Here is a 15783-nt window from a genome sequence, read left to right as displayed (position 1 = left end):
AGAAAATGTTGTTTCCCCCCCAAAAAAAGATACAATTAATCTTATTATTTTATTCCAGCATCAGAAACGCTTAACCTGCTACCCTCAAGGACATCCAAATGAGATCAGCACATATCCATTGCGTTAGGAAGTTATATAAACCGTACAATCACAAATATGTTCCTCTAATGATAATTGCATATATCACGTGGTGCCTCACAGCACTCAGTGTTAAAACTATAAAACAATATTGTTGCGACAAGGTGATTTTTAAAGTACAATACATGGTATAGAAATGATTGTGCTACCAATGTATACATTTAAAAAGAAACTGGAATGAAAAAATAGGGAACTCAAAGCAATTACTTTCATTAACTGAATATAAGCTTTTTTACTTATTGTCTGAACTGCCATTATGATTCCAAGAGTAAGCTCACTTTGTTTTCTAATACATGAGTCAATTATACCCTTTGTATGTAGAACAATCTCTGTGTCCCCAATAATACATGTGTTCCCTACAACAGAAGCCAAAGAAATCACACACTACAGGTGATAATGTACTTGGGTCGAGCTTGGTAACCACTAAATATGACGGCGACGTCGGGTCCGCTCACACTGTCGAAGCGAACGTTCGGATCCGCCCCCACAGCAGGCGGGAGAATGAGACCTTCTTCCCCACGGGTGGAGTTTCCTGTCAGCACCTCGGCCTCCACGAAGTACACGTACTCCTCATTTTCCTCCTTCGGCCACTTCCACACTTCCAAGGCCTTCTTCGCGGTGCGAGCAAAGTAGATGCCCGCCCCGTAAGCTGGCTCTGTACGCAGAAACACACACAAGACAGGCAGCTGCTTACCGTCTCGCTCTGTGCCTCTCATTTTAGGAACTTAGCGATGACCCATAGTTACAAAACAATTTCACCTCAGGTTAACAGAATAGAATCACGACATGTTGATAGATTTACAATCATTTGTTTGCACGTTCTCAAATGGTGCTTGTAGCAGCGTCCACGTACCCTTGGGGGGCGCAAACTCGGCATGGAATCCAACCTGGCTGACCATCTCACAGAAGTGTGCAGGTATGCGTTGGAACATTTGTTGGGGAGGAGTTGTGCAGTGAAGCTGCGCTCTCTTGAGGTCAAAGAGAGTCTCCAGTGTTGGGTTCTCCACCTTTTCCATCTAAAAATGAATACAATTAATTAAAAAAAATACCAAAGCACTGGTTCAAAACCAGACTCTTACAGATAATGAACCACCAGTATGTGAAAGTAGAGACATTCAGACAAGTGACAATTGATCCAGAAGACAATTCTTCTGCTACAATGTTGCATTGACGCAAACTCTACCTTGACCAAGCGCAGGTTGTGGTCTCTGTAGGAAGCAGATCTCTTCTTGAACTCTGGACTTGCTTTGTCGACCAGCTTCCTGTTAGAGAACAGCCTCTCAGTCGTGACGTCGCGCATGAAGCTCTTCTCCTCCGTCACAAACTCCCTCTGGACGTCGCAGAGCATGGCCTCCACCTCCAACACAGCAACCGCGACGTCCTCGACCGACTGCCCGCTCACATTCAGGTGCGCGCGACCTTTCTCGATGAACTCGTTGACGGTGACGCCGGTGAGCCTGGACAGCTGCTGATGCTTCGACTCGCCGAAGTGCTGGATGAAGTTATTGCGGATGACGACGGGGCCAGAGGATCTGCCGAGAAGGCCCGAGAGCCACCGCCGGGCCTCGGACCTCGCTTCATACCAAGGGCTGTACAGGCTGATTCGTGGGCCGAGCTCGTTGTCGCCACGGAAACCATCCCCGCGCTCGGCCGCTGGTGGAGACGAGTCCGCTGCTGGAACGCAGCATCGCGTAATCATTTCACAACGGCAAGCAAGGTCATGCATTCTTCTACGCGGGTATGTGTCGCTTTTTTATGCGAGATGTCCTGCTTTACTTGTGCAGATGTGGATGTCACTTGACTACTACTTGAATTACTGTTGTTACCTCGTGTAGAGCCGGGATAAGATGCCTTCTGTTTGGGAGGTGGCATTAGCTCCTCGAAAGCCTGAAAAGAGGATGCCATTAATGTAAATGTGTATCAAAATACTGGGACATTGGTGAGCGGACTCACCCAGCCAGCATCTCTCACAGCACACATTCCACCCAACAGCTTAAGAGTTATAGCGACTTCACACAAAGTGGGCCATTCGAAGTCACTCGTTAGTGCACACATTTCAGTCTCGCTCTCATTCTCACCATTTGTATTTCTTCTGTCCCTGTTGGGTTGTTTAGCATTTAGTTTGATATCCACACACATGGATAACACAGCAATTTTATTGTAATAAAGTATTTTGAACACCAACCTTGAATATATCGTCATCCGAAGGAAATATGACAAAATAAACTTCCATCTTTCCTTTAAAATTCTGGGAGAATTCTGCCACTGCCCTGTGCATGATGCGGGCAGAGTCCCATCTATCGAACCCGAGATTACCGGTGCCGATGGCGGGAAAAGAGATGGACCCGTACTTCTGTGCGGCTGCCATCCGCAAGCATTCCAAAACTAATGTGTATAGAATCTGTGAAGAAGAGACAACAATCTTATTACGGTACAAACAGCAAATACTTTTGTATCAAAACGACCAATCGAACCAAATAAACGCTTTGATCGAACATGTTTTTGAAAGGCTGAAATATAACATCTACACGCAATAAGTTGACAATGAAGGACTTGTCTAACTATGAATTTATCAACACTTTGCTTAAAACACCCAATAACAGTTAAACTTATACCGTACCTGCTTTGCGGAGTAGTTCTCCTTTCCAGGGCAGATAACATGAAACACCTGCTTACATTGCAGCTTGTAGCCTTTTGTTGGGATGACGAATTCACTATATGGAGCAGACCTAAGTTCATCCTGCAGTCTAGAGCCGGCTTTCATCAACAAAGCGGAGGAGATTAGACCAACGTTCAAGTCTCGGTTTCTTGATGTGCTGTTTACAATGACATCTGTCTGAGAGGAAACATAGATGCTGCATGAAAATACATATGCAGTGAGTGAGTACTTTCATTCCTTCCATGAATATTAGAGAAGATGAATAAACAGTGACCGCATGCAGTTAATGTTGTTCTTTTCACGTGAATTCCACTATGTGCACGTTCATATAAATAAAGGCAGTCAACGGTCGTTGGTAGACATTTATGAAACTATGAAAAATACATACAATTTTTCTTTTTATACAAGCACGAATTTGCATATGAATTATTTAAGATGACAGATTAGTACCTGCTGTTCCTGAATGTGACCCCTCTTCAGCATCACTAGCACATCTCCAAGCTGGACAACAGGTGCTGAGGTTGCGGATGCTTTGCCTCCGCTCGGGCTATTGCCTAATATTCGACGGCAGGCCCGCTCCATTGCATCCACTGTGCGTTGGTCGATGTTCACAAAGAAGATCTCTTTGGGGAGATGTGCTGGAGAGCGAGTGTGTTCATAGTAGCGTAGAACACTTGTCACGATGGTGTTTGCACAATCTGCCAGGGGATAGTTGAACAGACCAGAGCTGATGGCAGGAATGGCAACAGACTGCAGGCGGTTCTCCTTAACTCGTTCGAGAATGCTACGAACGACCTGCTCTAAGCGATGTCTGGCCTTCACAAGCTCAGAGTCAGAGGCATTACTCGACATATATGGGCCCACTGCATGAATGATCTTCTTGCATGGTAGGAACCCGGCATTCAGGACAATTGCTTCTCCTGTTGTCACGGGACCGTGCTTAGATATGTAATCAGAACTCTCGCTCTGGATAGTCAGACCACCGGCCATGGACAGAGCTAGAGCCAGGCCGCCATAATGCTGGAGCTGTTCATTAGCGGCATTCACGACAGCATCCGCCTGGAACTTGGCGAGATCAGCCTTCCACACGGAAACCTGGACGCCTCCGGGCAGAGCAGCGGCAAACCTTTTCTCTTTGTCATTTTGCATCCGGTGTGGATCGTTTTTGAAATCCACACCGTCGATGGTGGCCACGCATCCAAACTTGCTCTGAAGGATTTCACTCAGATGAGGGCCATATCGTCTCACAATGTTGAGTGAAGTCCCATGAAGAGGAAAATCGAATGTGTCGGCCATGGTTCCTGAACAGAGCAATTAAATGGATATTGTATGAACAAGTAATATGCCTGTGACTTATGGCAGACGAGCGAATCATTTAGTGTGATTAAACTGCAGATGAGCCACAAAAAGGAAATCATTAACCGAACAGGAAGAACATCATGTCCCTTTGATCCCTCAAAATCTTAACACTCCATCGGTCTATCAAATCACATAACTTCATTCATAAAAACGTTTTCACTATTTCTCATATTATACAGACTCATAATCCTCTTAAAATGGAATACACAACTAACGCTGTTGGCAGTAAAGGTAAGTGCTATTTCCTTTTTAGTCCAGGAGAAGGCGACAGAGACCAGCAAACAATGTGCAAGAACATCTCCCAAAAACAACAAGTCACCGGTCTCAAAAGGACACGAGCTGACGGGTTTCTTATCAAACACAGCCGCGCATTAAGTAGACTACATACAGCAATACGTCACGTGTACTAAACAACGTCAAATGTTACATTTGGGGGGCGCACAGAGGGAAATGAAATGCATTCATTTCGCCTGCAGCTGTGACGCTTGAGTCGCTGGTCACCTCTTTTTTTTTTTTTAAAGGAGTTCGTAGCAGAAGCAAACTTTCAGCGCCTTCAGCTGATATTACTTTCGCTGTGACTTGTCAAAATAGCTTACAGCGCCGCCATTTTTGTTTACTTTCGTTTGCAAATGCAGAGAAACATCTTGTCGGCGTGAGCAACCAGACCTACGAAACTACCGACGGCGACGAAGTCCGGCTGACTTGCGCCAGTAAAGCCTTCGCCTCCCCCGCTACTCACCCCTCGCCCGAGCGGAAAGTCCCGAGTGGAGCGGACAGAGACCCGTGCGGCTCACACGGCAGCGGGAGGACGGACTCCTCTCTCCGCTCGCTGCGCGATCGGTGTCTGGAGGAAAAAAGAAAAAAGAAAAAAAAAGTTGCCAGCTTCTTTTCCTGAGAAACAAAAGCGAAAGTACCGGCTATTAAAAGCCGTGGGGAGGAGACAGAGGGAGGGAGGGAGAAACGCAGGGTTGTTTTCCCGGTGAGCGGCGACGATGGCGGACGGTTTCGCGTACGCTCTGCGCGTCGAGCTCGGAGAAAACGACACCCCGAGACTGAAGAACAAGTTGGTGAAGTACTTCCAGAGCAAGAAGTCTCACGGCGGCGAGTGCGAGGTGGAGCACGAGCGCGGCGCGAGGACGGCGCTGCTGCGCTTCCTGCGCGAGGAGGGTGAGTCCCCGACGGCACTTACCGCACCAGCAACTCAATGTCATCTGGCCACGGCTGTTACTCAAAGTGGGTCCTTTGTGATTTGCCCCCCCCTCGACATTAAAGACCAGCGAAATGTTTTGGGGAAAGAGACGCACGAGATACAATTGGAAAAGGGCGTGCTGAACGTGACAGTTCATCGACTGACGGAAGGGTCAAAGAAGCAGGTGAGTGGATGCAAAAGATGTTTACCTTTTACACCGGGTCCTGTCCTGTCTTGTTGGTTAAAGTGGGGGAGGGGTCGACAAGCAAATAAATCACTAAAAATCATATCGAAAAAAAAGTAACCTTGTGCGCGGCAGGCAATAGAAAGCTATTCAAATATATTTCTTAAGTGGGTCTCGCCGTCTCTAATGGGATGGTTGTTCCTATCAGTGTGACGTAAGCTGTAGGTAATAAAAAGGCAGCTGCAGGCCTACAGCTCCAACTCGCCGAGTCACATGAATAATCAGAAACCCGCCCGGCATCCTGTGGTTTCTCTTTCTCTCGGTCTACTGTTTGCATACCATTTGGGTTAAAAGCAGTTCCAGTACTGAACACATGGGACGCCTTGTTGTTTGTGTAAGATACTTCCGGCTTCACAGAAAGAATAAAACACATACTGTCTGATTGGATTCCTTTCTATGAGCGGTCGACATTTGGGGCGTGAAGCAAGGTGAAACCGGTTGTATGGGATGCCAAAGGGTTCTATTAAAAGAGGTGATTGAAGTTGTGAGGATTCCAAAACAGAGTGACTTCTGGAATTGGTAGGAGGCAGACGAGCAACACTCGGCCCAGATATCGTAAGGGGTTTTATTTGTAAAAAGCAAGGTCCCTGGTACACGTATCATTAAACAAATATACAAACAAAACAAATAAACCTAATTTTTTTTACTTTTAACAAAAGTTAAACTCAACACAACCTAATCAATCACGTGCAATCCGCTACTCAGATGTTCCACCCGTCTCTCTCTTCCCCCCCAACAGACAATGTCCACTACCTTTTTGTAGCGTCTCAATTAACCCGCTCTAGGTCGCACCATGTGTACTGGTGACCCCTCATTACGACAGACTTTCCCCATGTATACTTGGTCTAACCCGATGATGTCACTGCTGACATCATCTCCTGTATAAACACTAGGCCTCACTGCCTGCTGTCCCCCTTTAGCCTTTAGCATACTTAGAGTATGGTAAGTACTAGTAGAGCTAGAGTACGGTAAGTACCCAAGACACCGACCAACATGGGGACAAAAGTGAGTTGTCACGCACCTTGTCGCAGAACACTGTCACAGTATATATTCATATATATATATTTTACCACTATCTGTAGGAAACTCTGGCTGATGAACTCGAGAAGAAATGTAAGTACTCGTCAAAACAAGCTTGTGTGCGACTGGACTCGCTAACGGTGAATTGCATGCTTCTCCATTAAGGCTTCGTGATATGCGGTTGTCTCTTACCTATTCTCGTAGACAAAATAAATGAGGAACACTTCATGGGAATTTCTTAAAATTTGGCGTTAACATCTTCTTGGGCGGTTTAAACTAAGGTCAAGGGGTCTGCAAACATCACTAAGTGAAAACGTTGTCCTAATTATGATCTGTAGCACAGTATATGCATGAATTTATGGGAGCAAACAAGTCCTCCCACGAATAATCTGTTTCTGTTTTGATTCATAAAAGCAATATGTATGTATATGTATGGATGTGTTTTTACAATTGGGTTTTAATTATTAAACCTGAACATATAGTGACGATAAAAAGTGCAATCCAAAGCCTTTTTTTTCAAACATAGCAAATGAAGAAACCGTTTGGCGACACGGAAGAGTTTTAAGAAGAGATGCAAATAGGGAAATGTGGAACAAAAAGCTTTTTACAAACTAGTTCATGCAGATGATGAGAGTGTGGTTCAAATAGCACAATAGTGATCCAAAGGCTTGCACAAGGTACACAGCAGGTTTCTGCATTATTGTGGGATCACAATGTTCCGATAAGCATCATAGAAAGTTATTTGAGAGACCAAAACATGGCCACTAGAATCATTTCCCACACGTGTGGAACATTCTCCTGGTGTCCCCTGTTGTCAGTGTTCATCTTGCAGCTTAAACCCTCATAGTGCTTTTCCACCTCATCAAAGTTATTTGTAAAGAACTACAAACGTCCCATTCAGTTGCACTTTGCTCCACCGCCTGACGTCGCTTCTGGTGGCAACAAGCCAACACGGCAGCTGGGTCCACTCCTTCTTACAGTCCGCTACAGGAATCTGTCACAAGAGGGCTATAAAATGAAAGTCGTACAAATCTAAACATTGCTTTAAATACAAAAAGATAACAATGCAAAAACAAATTGGTGTCAGAAATCTGTTTGGCGGGCCATCAAATCCGGGGAAACACTTGGAATAATCCGATCTCCTTCATGTTTGCCTGTTATTTAGTGTTCAGTGATCTCACTTCATTGATAAACACGTGTAAAGCCATTAAACCATTGTGTCTCACTAACAGCGGATGTTGCTGTAATCAACAAGCAACCGAGCACCAATGCGCACGCACCTGCAGGCGAGAATCAAACGGGCGAAGAGCTGTGCTCCACTTCTGCTGTTTTAGGCAATATTCCAGAGACCACAAACGAGGAGTTTTTGAACATGTTGGTGGTGAACGTTTTAAAAAAAGATGCAGACCCTCTATCTGACCCCCAAAGCTTCACTCTGGAGCTCATCCGTGACATCTCCTCTGCTGTGGTGGCTTTCAAGTGTGAAAAAGGTACGTGTGTGTGCGTGTTTTTCAGCAAAGACACAAATGTAAAGCTGTTTATTGTTTGTCATATTGCCTAAATAACTCATATTCTATCACTATTTTACAGAAAACACAGATTTTGTGATGAGATGCCCCAAGAACAGGATTTTCACAAATAAGGGACTATCGGTCCGGCCTCTTGAAGTCACTAATCAAGTTGTAGTTGACAACATACAACATACTGATGAAGATTACCTCCGGCTTTATTTCGAGAATGAAGGAGCAGCAGTGGAAGATATTGCGCTGAATGCCGCGGAACAGTCTGCCATCATCACCTTTGAAGACGTTAAAGGTAGTACTCATTAATTATTTTACACAAATATTTTTTACATGAAATCTAGACCTGGCTTTACTTTTGATTTGTTTTTATTTCCACAGCTGTTCATGAAGTCATGAAGAAGAAGCATAGCGTCAAGGGTGAAGAGATCAAAGTTCATCCTTTTTATAAGTCTCTGGGAACAGCTCTCTACGGAAAAGATAGGCCCTCTCTAAAACTTCCTGATGCTGTCTCGGAGTCCATTGACCCCGTCGTCTGGAGATACCTAAATTACCACCAATCGGCTGCAGAGACCATTTACAGTCAAATGGCAAAAGACTTCTGCAGCGTAAACCTTGAGCAACCCACTGTCTGCTTGAGAGCCTTACCTTCACTACTACAGCACAAAGATGTCGAAGTCATCAGCAAAAAGTGGAGAGATACTGTAAAGTCGGCCTTTGCGCGAGCTCTGTCAAAATTCAAATCCCTGACGCTTAAGCCAGAGCCCGAGGCATGGGGGGAGTCTGAAGAGAAGATCAGAGAGACTCTCCTGAGCGAGGATGTGGTTTTTGAGTCGGAAAAATCCACCGGTGTCGTATCAGTCGCCGGTCTTGCGGCTGATGTTGATAGACTGAAGCCCATTCTTTATGAAGTCATGAACAACATTGACAAAAGGGTGCAGAGGGAGAAATTTAGCGAGACCCAAGAGGTCAAAGTGTTGCCATCAATCCAACACCTCCTAATTCAAGACGGTCTTCAGGAAAAGCTCCTACAGGTGTACCCAGACCTCAAAATATCTTTTAGGAAAGACGGTGCGCTTTTGAAAGTGACTGGCTTGAGGGAAGAGATTATTGAGGCAAGCACAGCTGTCTGTAATGCAATGATGGAGCTAAAACGTCAGAATTTAGATTTGGACAAGTACGTACTTGACATGCTGAAGGATGAAGAACAAGAGGAGCTGACAAATGCTCTACTCACATCCAATGGAATAAATGCAGCATTTGAGATCAATGCTCAGAGGGTGCAGCTCATTGCTTCTTCCGACAGAGATCTCAATGATGCCGAAGTCCACTTGAAGAGGCTGCTAAGATCTCAGAACATTGAGGTTGAAGACCGCAATGTATTGGCAAAGCCAGAGTGGCAGGACCTGGTCCGTCACTTGGAGAATTGCAACCGTGGGTCGTACAGGAGAATTCGAATCCACACCACTGGGCCACAAGTTGTGGTGGCCGGTCACAAGGACCGTGTCGAAGCAGTTTGCGGTCAGCTTGGTGACTTCCTAACGCAGAATGCTGAAGTTGAAGAAACCGTTGTGGTCAGGGCCAGCACCATAGTAGATTACATTAAAAAGCTTGACACGTCTTGGTTGGATTCAGTCAGCAACAAAGTGCTGGTGTCCTACAAAAAAGACGCCATTTGTCTAAGGGGTTCCAGGGTTGATGTTACGGAGTGCAAGGCGTTGGTCGATGACTGCATTTCTTCTGTTTACTTTGACAGTTTGAAAATCACCATGCCTGGAGCAAACAAGTTATTCAGAGATAAAGGCGCTCTGTTTGTTTCCACAATCAAGAATGAAACCGGCTGTATGGTGCAGCAGGTAGAGGACCTGAGTGGTGGACAGGTGCTTTTGGCCCAAGGACCAGGAACAGCGCCAGTGTATCAGATTCATACAGCCGATGGAGTGGAAATTGCCGTTTGCAAGGCAGATATGTGCAGCTACCCAGTGCAAGCAGTTGTCAATGCTTCTAATCCAACCTTGCACCATAGTGGAGGTCTTGCGGCGGCACTTCTAAATGCTGCCGGCCCCCAGTTTCAGGCTGAATGTGACAAACTTATTAATTCAAGCGGAAACCTCAAGGCCGGAGACAGTGTGATAACTGGTGCGGGTGGGCAGCTTTGCTGCAAAAAGGTCATCCATGCCGTGGGGCCCCAGTTTGATCCAGCTCAGCCCAAGAAGCCTGTGGCACAGTTGAAAAGAGCTGTTAAAGGAAGCTTGGAGCTCGCTGAAAAGAACGGCTGCCTCTCCGTGGCTCTGCCTGCCATCAGCAGTAACCAAGGCTTTCCCCTCAGCTTGTGTGCGCACACCATTGTCAAAGCGGTGAAGGAACACTGTGACGACAAGTTCGGTGACAACACCCTGAAAAAGATCCATTTGGTGAACAACGACGACAATACTGTTCAGGCCATCGAGGCAGCTGTCAGAAAGGAGTTTGGTCAAGGTGTCCGTCTTTCTCCACAAACTCTCCCCACTAGGACCCACAAGTTTCCCCTTGTGACGCTTGCTGCACCTGACCCAAACCGCTTGGGTCAAGTGCAGACCAAAGAGGGCTTGGCCATTACTCTCACTACAGGAAATATCGAGAAGGCAAAGGTAAAAAATAAATTGAAAAAATAAATAAAATAGCACACTGCGAGGGTATGTAAATGTAACCTAGAAGTAATCCTACCCTCTAGCTCTAGAGAATCTAATCTCTAAAAAAATGACAAAGAAAATATGCAACTGATGCCACTCTTTACAAACTTTTAGACGGACGTGATCGTCAACACCGTGGCTGACGATCTCGTATTGAACAGAGGCGCAATTTCCCAAGCCATCTTCAGTGAGGCTGGATCCAAACTCCAGCAGTTGATACACACCAATGCAACTCAAGGGAGTAAAAGTGTTGGCGACATTATTGCTACTGACGCCTGCAAGCTGAAGAGCAAGAAAGTCTTTCATGCAGTTGCACCTGCTTGGGACAAAGGACAAGGGGCTGCTGAAAAGGTGAAGAGTGATACCTTGGTTTAAAGTCTAAATCCTTGGTTAGATGTCAGATCAGAGTTTGATGAAGGGTCCCTGAATTGAGGAACATAACTCTTTTCCTCTTAAATTTCCCCATGTCATGTAAAGCATAATGTTGTTGATAATACGTTCCACTGTCCGTTAGCGTCCCCTGTTTGAAGTCGTACTGTAGTTGCAGTGGCTATTAGATGCCACAGCAAAGGAAACATTTATGGTCTTGTACCTCGATACTGATGGGCTGTATATTTTTCTTTACAGCTCTTGAGGGGTATTTACAAGGATTGCCTGGGCATGGCAGAGGACGGTGGCCTGACCTCAATCGCCTTGCCCGCCATCGGCACCGGGAACCTGGGTTTCCCTAAAGATATTGCAGCATCACTGATGCTGGATGAAATCTTGGCGTTTAGCAGTAACAAGCAACCCAAGCACTTGAAGAAGGTTGTGATCATCCTTTACCCACAAGATGCACAGACTATCCAGGTAAGGTGGGAAAACAAGTTTAAGTGCTTTCTTCACCCTGTGTGTTAAACAAAAATTGAACGGTAAGAAAGTAGTGTGTAGTTCTGAAGATTTTAGTCCTGTTTTTTTGAGGTGACACTCGTGGTTACTGGTGGGAAAGTGTGGTTTAACACTACTACTAAGTCCCACAATCCCGTGGGCAGAAAAGCAACCATTGAGCAGCCACTTTACCACAGCAGAACAGTAAACATTATTTATTGGTTATCATTGGATTTCATGAAAATCATAATAATACAAATAATAATATTCAGTAATTACTACCACAGCACAAACAAAGAGGAAGTCGATTTAGAGAGTATTTCTTTGGTTTTATTGTGATAATGGTTATCTTTGTGATTGGGTCACAGAATTTCAGAGATGCATTTACAAAGAAGTTCCAAAACGCCTCTGTGCCAACAAGTTCCCCGCAAAGTCAAGGTAGGCAACATTGTTTTGACATTTGAATGTGCGAGTACCTGTGATACAGTATTTTAAAAAGTGTCGTCATTAATATAATTCCTTTAAAGAAACATTATTATGAGGTGTATTACACATTCATTTTGTCGTTAATGTAATTGTTACCTTTTTGAAAAAAAATTCTTCTGATTCTAACAAGCTTGACTAATTATTGTGCTGTTAATTCTGTATTTGTTTTCAGTGCCTCAAGGTCCCTTCACTAAAGTTGTCTCGAGCTCAGGGATGCATGAGACCAAAATGGGAAGTGTGACTGTGCAGGTGGTCACGGGAGACATCACCAAGGAGACCTCTGATGTCGTCGTCAACTCGTCCAATGCTGCATTCTCTCTTAAGTCAGGTACACGAAAGCCAGCAATGGGATGTTTCAGTAACGCAAAATTTGCTACACAAAGCTACTTGTTTGACAGGTGAATCCCACATAGTCTAATCCTCCTGTTTAAATTTGCTGATTTTGTTTTGATATTCCGCTCCACTAGGAGTGTCCAAGGCCATTCTGGAAGCAGCGGGTCCAGCTGTTGAAGTGGAATGCACAAACCTTGGTACGGAAACCTTTTCAGAAACATTTAAAGATTTGACACAGTAAAACATTGATCTTTCTCAGTGCTATAATGATAGAGTGTCAATCATTAAGAAAATGCTCTACTTCCAGAGAGAAGTATTGCTTTAAAACACATGTGACATGGTTGTCAAGGTTCAAAGTAATTTCAAATCCACTGTCAACACCTTTTTAGGTGCCCTGCCCAACCCAGGCATCATAATAACCCAGCCAGGCAACCTCAAGTGTAAGAAGATCCTCCACCTGAGTGGACAGACTGACCCAATAAAAATCAAAGCGGTCGTGAAAGACGCCCTGCAAATGTGCGTGTCCAACTCGTACACTTCTGTCTCCTTTCCTGCCATTGGCACAGGTGAGATGTGTTAGCGGGACCCATCTTGGTTTAGATGTTTGCATACATGCACAAAACCCTGAAATGACACACTCACATCCTGTAGCAAAAGTCTGCATTTCATTTTGTGCCACTTTAGGTCAAGGCAACGTAAAGGCGCAGCAAGTTGCGGACGCCATGTTGGACGCGGTTATCGATGTGTTGAGCCAAAACCCTTCCGGCCCCCTGAATACAGTTCGCATAGTTATTTTCCAGCCGCACATGCTGAAAGACTTCTACAACAGTATGCAAGAAAGAGAAGCCTCTGACCCGAAAGACAAAGTCGGGTTCTTTGGAAACGTCTTCTCAAAAATCAAATGTAAGAGCAATGAGGAGAATCATTTTGGTGCTCATTCTTTCATCCATGGTAAAAGTCAATGTTCAATCTTAATGCATGTGTGCAAAATGTGTTCTTTTAAGCATTAATTATCGGAACAAGTGAGGACAAGCCATCGAGAGATAAGGACTTTGTCATTGAGGGTCTGAAAGCGGAACCAGTTTCCTTCCACATCTGCGGCGAGTCGCAGGTGAGCGTGGACACGGCCAAGAAGCAGCTAAACGTCCTGATGACCCAAGACCAGTACAGCCTCCAAATAGAGGACAACTCCATCTTCAGCTTCTCCAATGCAGACAACCAGTGTATTGTTGACATCCAGAAGACCATGAACGTGACCATAAAGACCGAGAACAAAAACGGCAAGGCCTCGTTGACCATCGACGGGCTCAGCAAGGACGTGCTTAAAGCCAGCCAAGAGATCCACAAGATGCTGAAGTCGACCCGAGAAAAGGAGGAGATGACGGAGAAAGCGGAGCGCACGGGCGTAGTGGTGGAATGGCAGTACCAGCCGCAGGGCCTTGAGTTTCAGAGTTTTGATTTAACGACCAACTACAAGCTCGAGGAAGCTTTGGAAAATAAGCAAACAAGCGTAAAGGTTTCAGTCCAGGGTAAAGACTACACTGTCGCCATGCCAAAGGGACCTGCCACCAACAACCAGGGGCAAACCCTGCAGATAAAGCGGATTGACAAACTCAAAGGTATTTGACCCGTATACTCTGAGTAGTCTGGTTGGTTTTACAATATTGTTATCTCGCTATGTTTTTTGCCAAATTTTGCACAACTCAAATGAATGCATTGTTGAATGAATTTAATAAAGAAAAGAAAATTGTTTACGCCGCTAGATGAAGACACACCTGAACAGTGGGATACGATGCCGCCTGACTCCTCGTGTCAGGCCGTGCTCATCAACGCCGGGACGGCAGAGTACACCGAAGTCCTCAACTTGTTCCAGGCCACATGCGGGCAAACCGTTATTAAGGTAGCCTGCATCTAAGGCGCACTCTCATGAGTCATGTTTTTCTATCTGCCGGACTTCACATGTGGTGACTTGACCTGGTGACCAATCACAAAAATCTTTTATTCAGAATCAATTGACAAGAAAAAGTTATGGACTCAAAACGCAACAAAACACTAAAAAATGCACGTTCCCCCTCCTCCTTAGATTGAGAGGATCCAGAACCCTGTATTGTGGAAGAGCTTACAGATCAAGAAGCGCGACATGGAGCTGAGAAACAACCACGGCAACAACGAGAGGCGCCTCTTCCACGGCACCTGCCACGACACGGTGGGCCACATCAACGAGTACGGCTTCAACCGGAGCTACGCGGGAAAGAACGGTGAGGAGCTTTGGGTCGGAAACATGGGATGAGACCTCGTTGGGAAACGGGAAGACAATGACCCATAGCGTTCCTTTTAACGTCCATGAGTAATGGAGCACCGTGTACCCCTCCTGTCTATCATTCCAATACATATGTAGACGGGGCGGTTCTAGGTGGTTGAATGTCTACTTTAACAGCAGAAGACGAGAGTAAAGTCAGTGCATATTCACTTAATATCTTTCTGCGTTTTTCAGCTACTTGTTACGGCAATGGCACCTACTTTGCAGTTGCAGCTAACTACTCGGCCAGCAACACCTACTCCCCACCCAACCAGAACGGTGAGAAGTGCATGTACCTCTGTCGAGTGTTGACGGGGGACTTCACCGTTGGGAAGCAAGGCATGATCGTACCGCCGGCCAAGAGCGCCACCTCCACTCAGAAGTACGACAGCGTCGTGGACAGAATGGCCAATCCCAGCATGTTTGTCATCTTCCACGACAGCCAGGCGTATCCGGAATATTTGATCAGTTTTAAGTGACACAGCCGTGCACTTAAAGGAACAAAGGCATTCAGCCCGCCACGGCCTTCCAACGCTAAATAATCACAGGCTGATATGTGTTTTTCTCCAGATATTTGGGTTACAATTCCAATTAGTTTAATGATATAATCATAGTCCTTTCCTCGGTTTACAAGCTAGCTTTATTGATTAGTACTATTAATTAATTACATCAATACATTTATTGCTTGCAAATAATCTCTTTTGCTACGGAATGGTTATGCAATTCAAGAACATGAGAATTTCCAAATATATTTTTTCTTAAATGTTATGCTCTTATTATGTCACTGAGCACTGCACACTGTTTGGCCCGGGGAAGATTGCAAAAACCTGTGCTGCGCCAGGAAATTATGTAGTGTTAAAAGCTCGTCCTTCAATAATGTTAAGATCAGGTTGCCAATCACTTTTGGTTTTGAAGGAGAAAGTGAGTTAACTGCTGTTCTTGTAAACCCAGAATGCACAAATAAAAGTTATTTCAAGCACACTAATGTGTTATTTGC

General features: G+C 45.1%; 2 protein-coding genes across 11 annotated transcripts; one reads left to right on the top strand and one right to left on the bottom strand.

The window, feature by feature from the left end:
• Positions 1–35: 35 nt before the first annotated feature.
• On the bottom strand, positions 36–6298 carry parp9 (poly(ADP-ribose) polymerase family member 9). Of its 10 annotated transcripts, none has more exons than XM_078090073.1 (9): positions 5555–6298; positions 4896–5000; positions 3248–4098; positions 2759–2974; positions 2324–2539; positions 1956–2025; positions 1322–1812; positions 992–1154; positions 36–793 (listed from the first exon to the last, which is right to left on the bottom strand). In XM_078090073.1, the coding sequence occupies exons 1-9, from the start codon at positions 5631–5633 to the stop codon at positions 516–518; spliced, it is 2469 nt and encodes an 822-aa protein (XP_077946199.1). In that variant the 5' UTR covers positions 5634–6298; the 3' UTR covers positions 36–515. The 10 variants fall into 10 exon arrangements, with proteins under 10 accessions (XP_077946199.1, XP_077946200.1, XP_077946201.1 ...); XM_078090074.1 differs by having other exon boundaries at positions 1965–2025; XM_078090075.1 differs by having other exon boundaries at positions 1322–1809; positions 1965–2025.
• Positions 4998–15767, top strand: parp14rs1 (poly(ADP-ribose) polymerase family member 14-related sequence 1). Its single transcript, XM_040200653.2, has 17 exons — positions 4998–5323; positions 5429–5529; positions 6672–6702; positions 7842–8099; positions 8200–8424; positions 8511–10759; positions 10916–11152; positions 11429–11650; positions 12037–12106; positions 12327–12482; positions 12622–12684; positions 12877–13053; positions 13172–13390; positions 13492–14106; positions 14251–14387; positions 14571–14745; positions 14982–15767. The coding sequence occupies exons 1-17, from the start codon at positions 5149–5151 to the stop codon at positions 15263–15265; spliced, it is 5394 nt and encodes a 1797-aa protein (XP_040056587.2). The 5' UTR covers positions 4998–5148; the 3' UTR covers positions 15266–15767.
• Positions 15768–15783: the final 16 nt, after the last annotated feature.

The sequence above is a fragment of the Gasterosteus aculeatus genome, chromosome 16, assembly GCF_964276395.1.
Source record: "Gasterosteus aculeatus chromosome 16, fGasAcu3.hap1.1, whole genome shotgun sequence".
NCBI classification, from domain to species: domain Eukaryota; kingdom Metazoa; phylum Chordata; class Actinopteri; order Perciformes; family Gasterosteidae; genus Gasterosteus; species Gasterosteus aculeatus.
The sequence above is the reverse complement of the archived record's forward strand: the minus strand, read 5'-3'. Positions and strand labels throughout refer to the sequence as shown.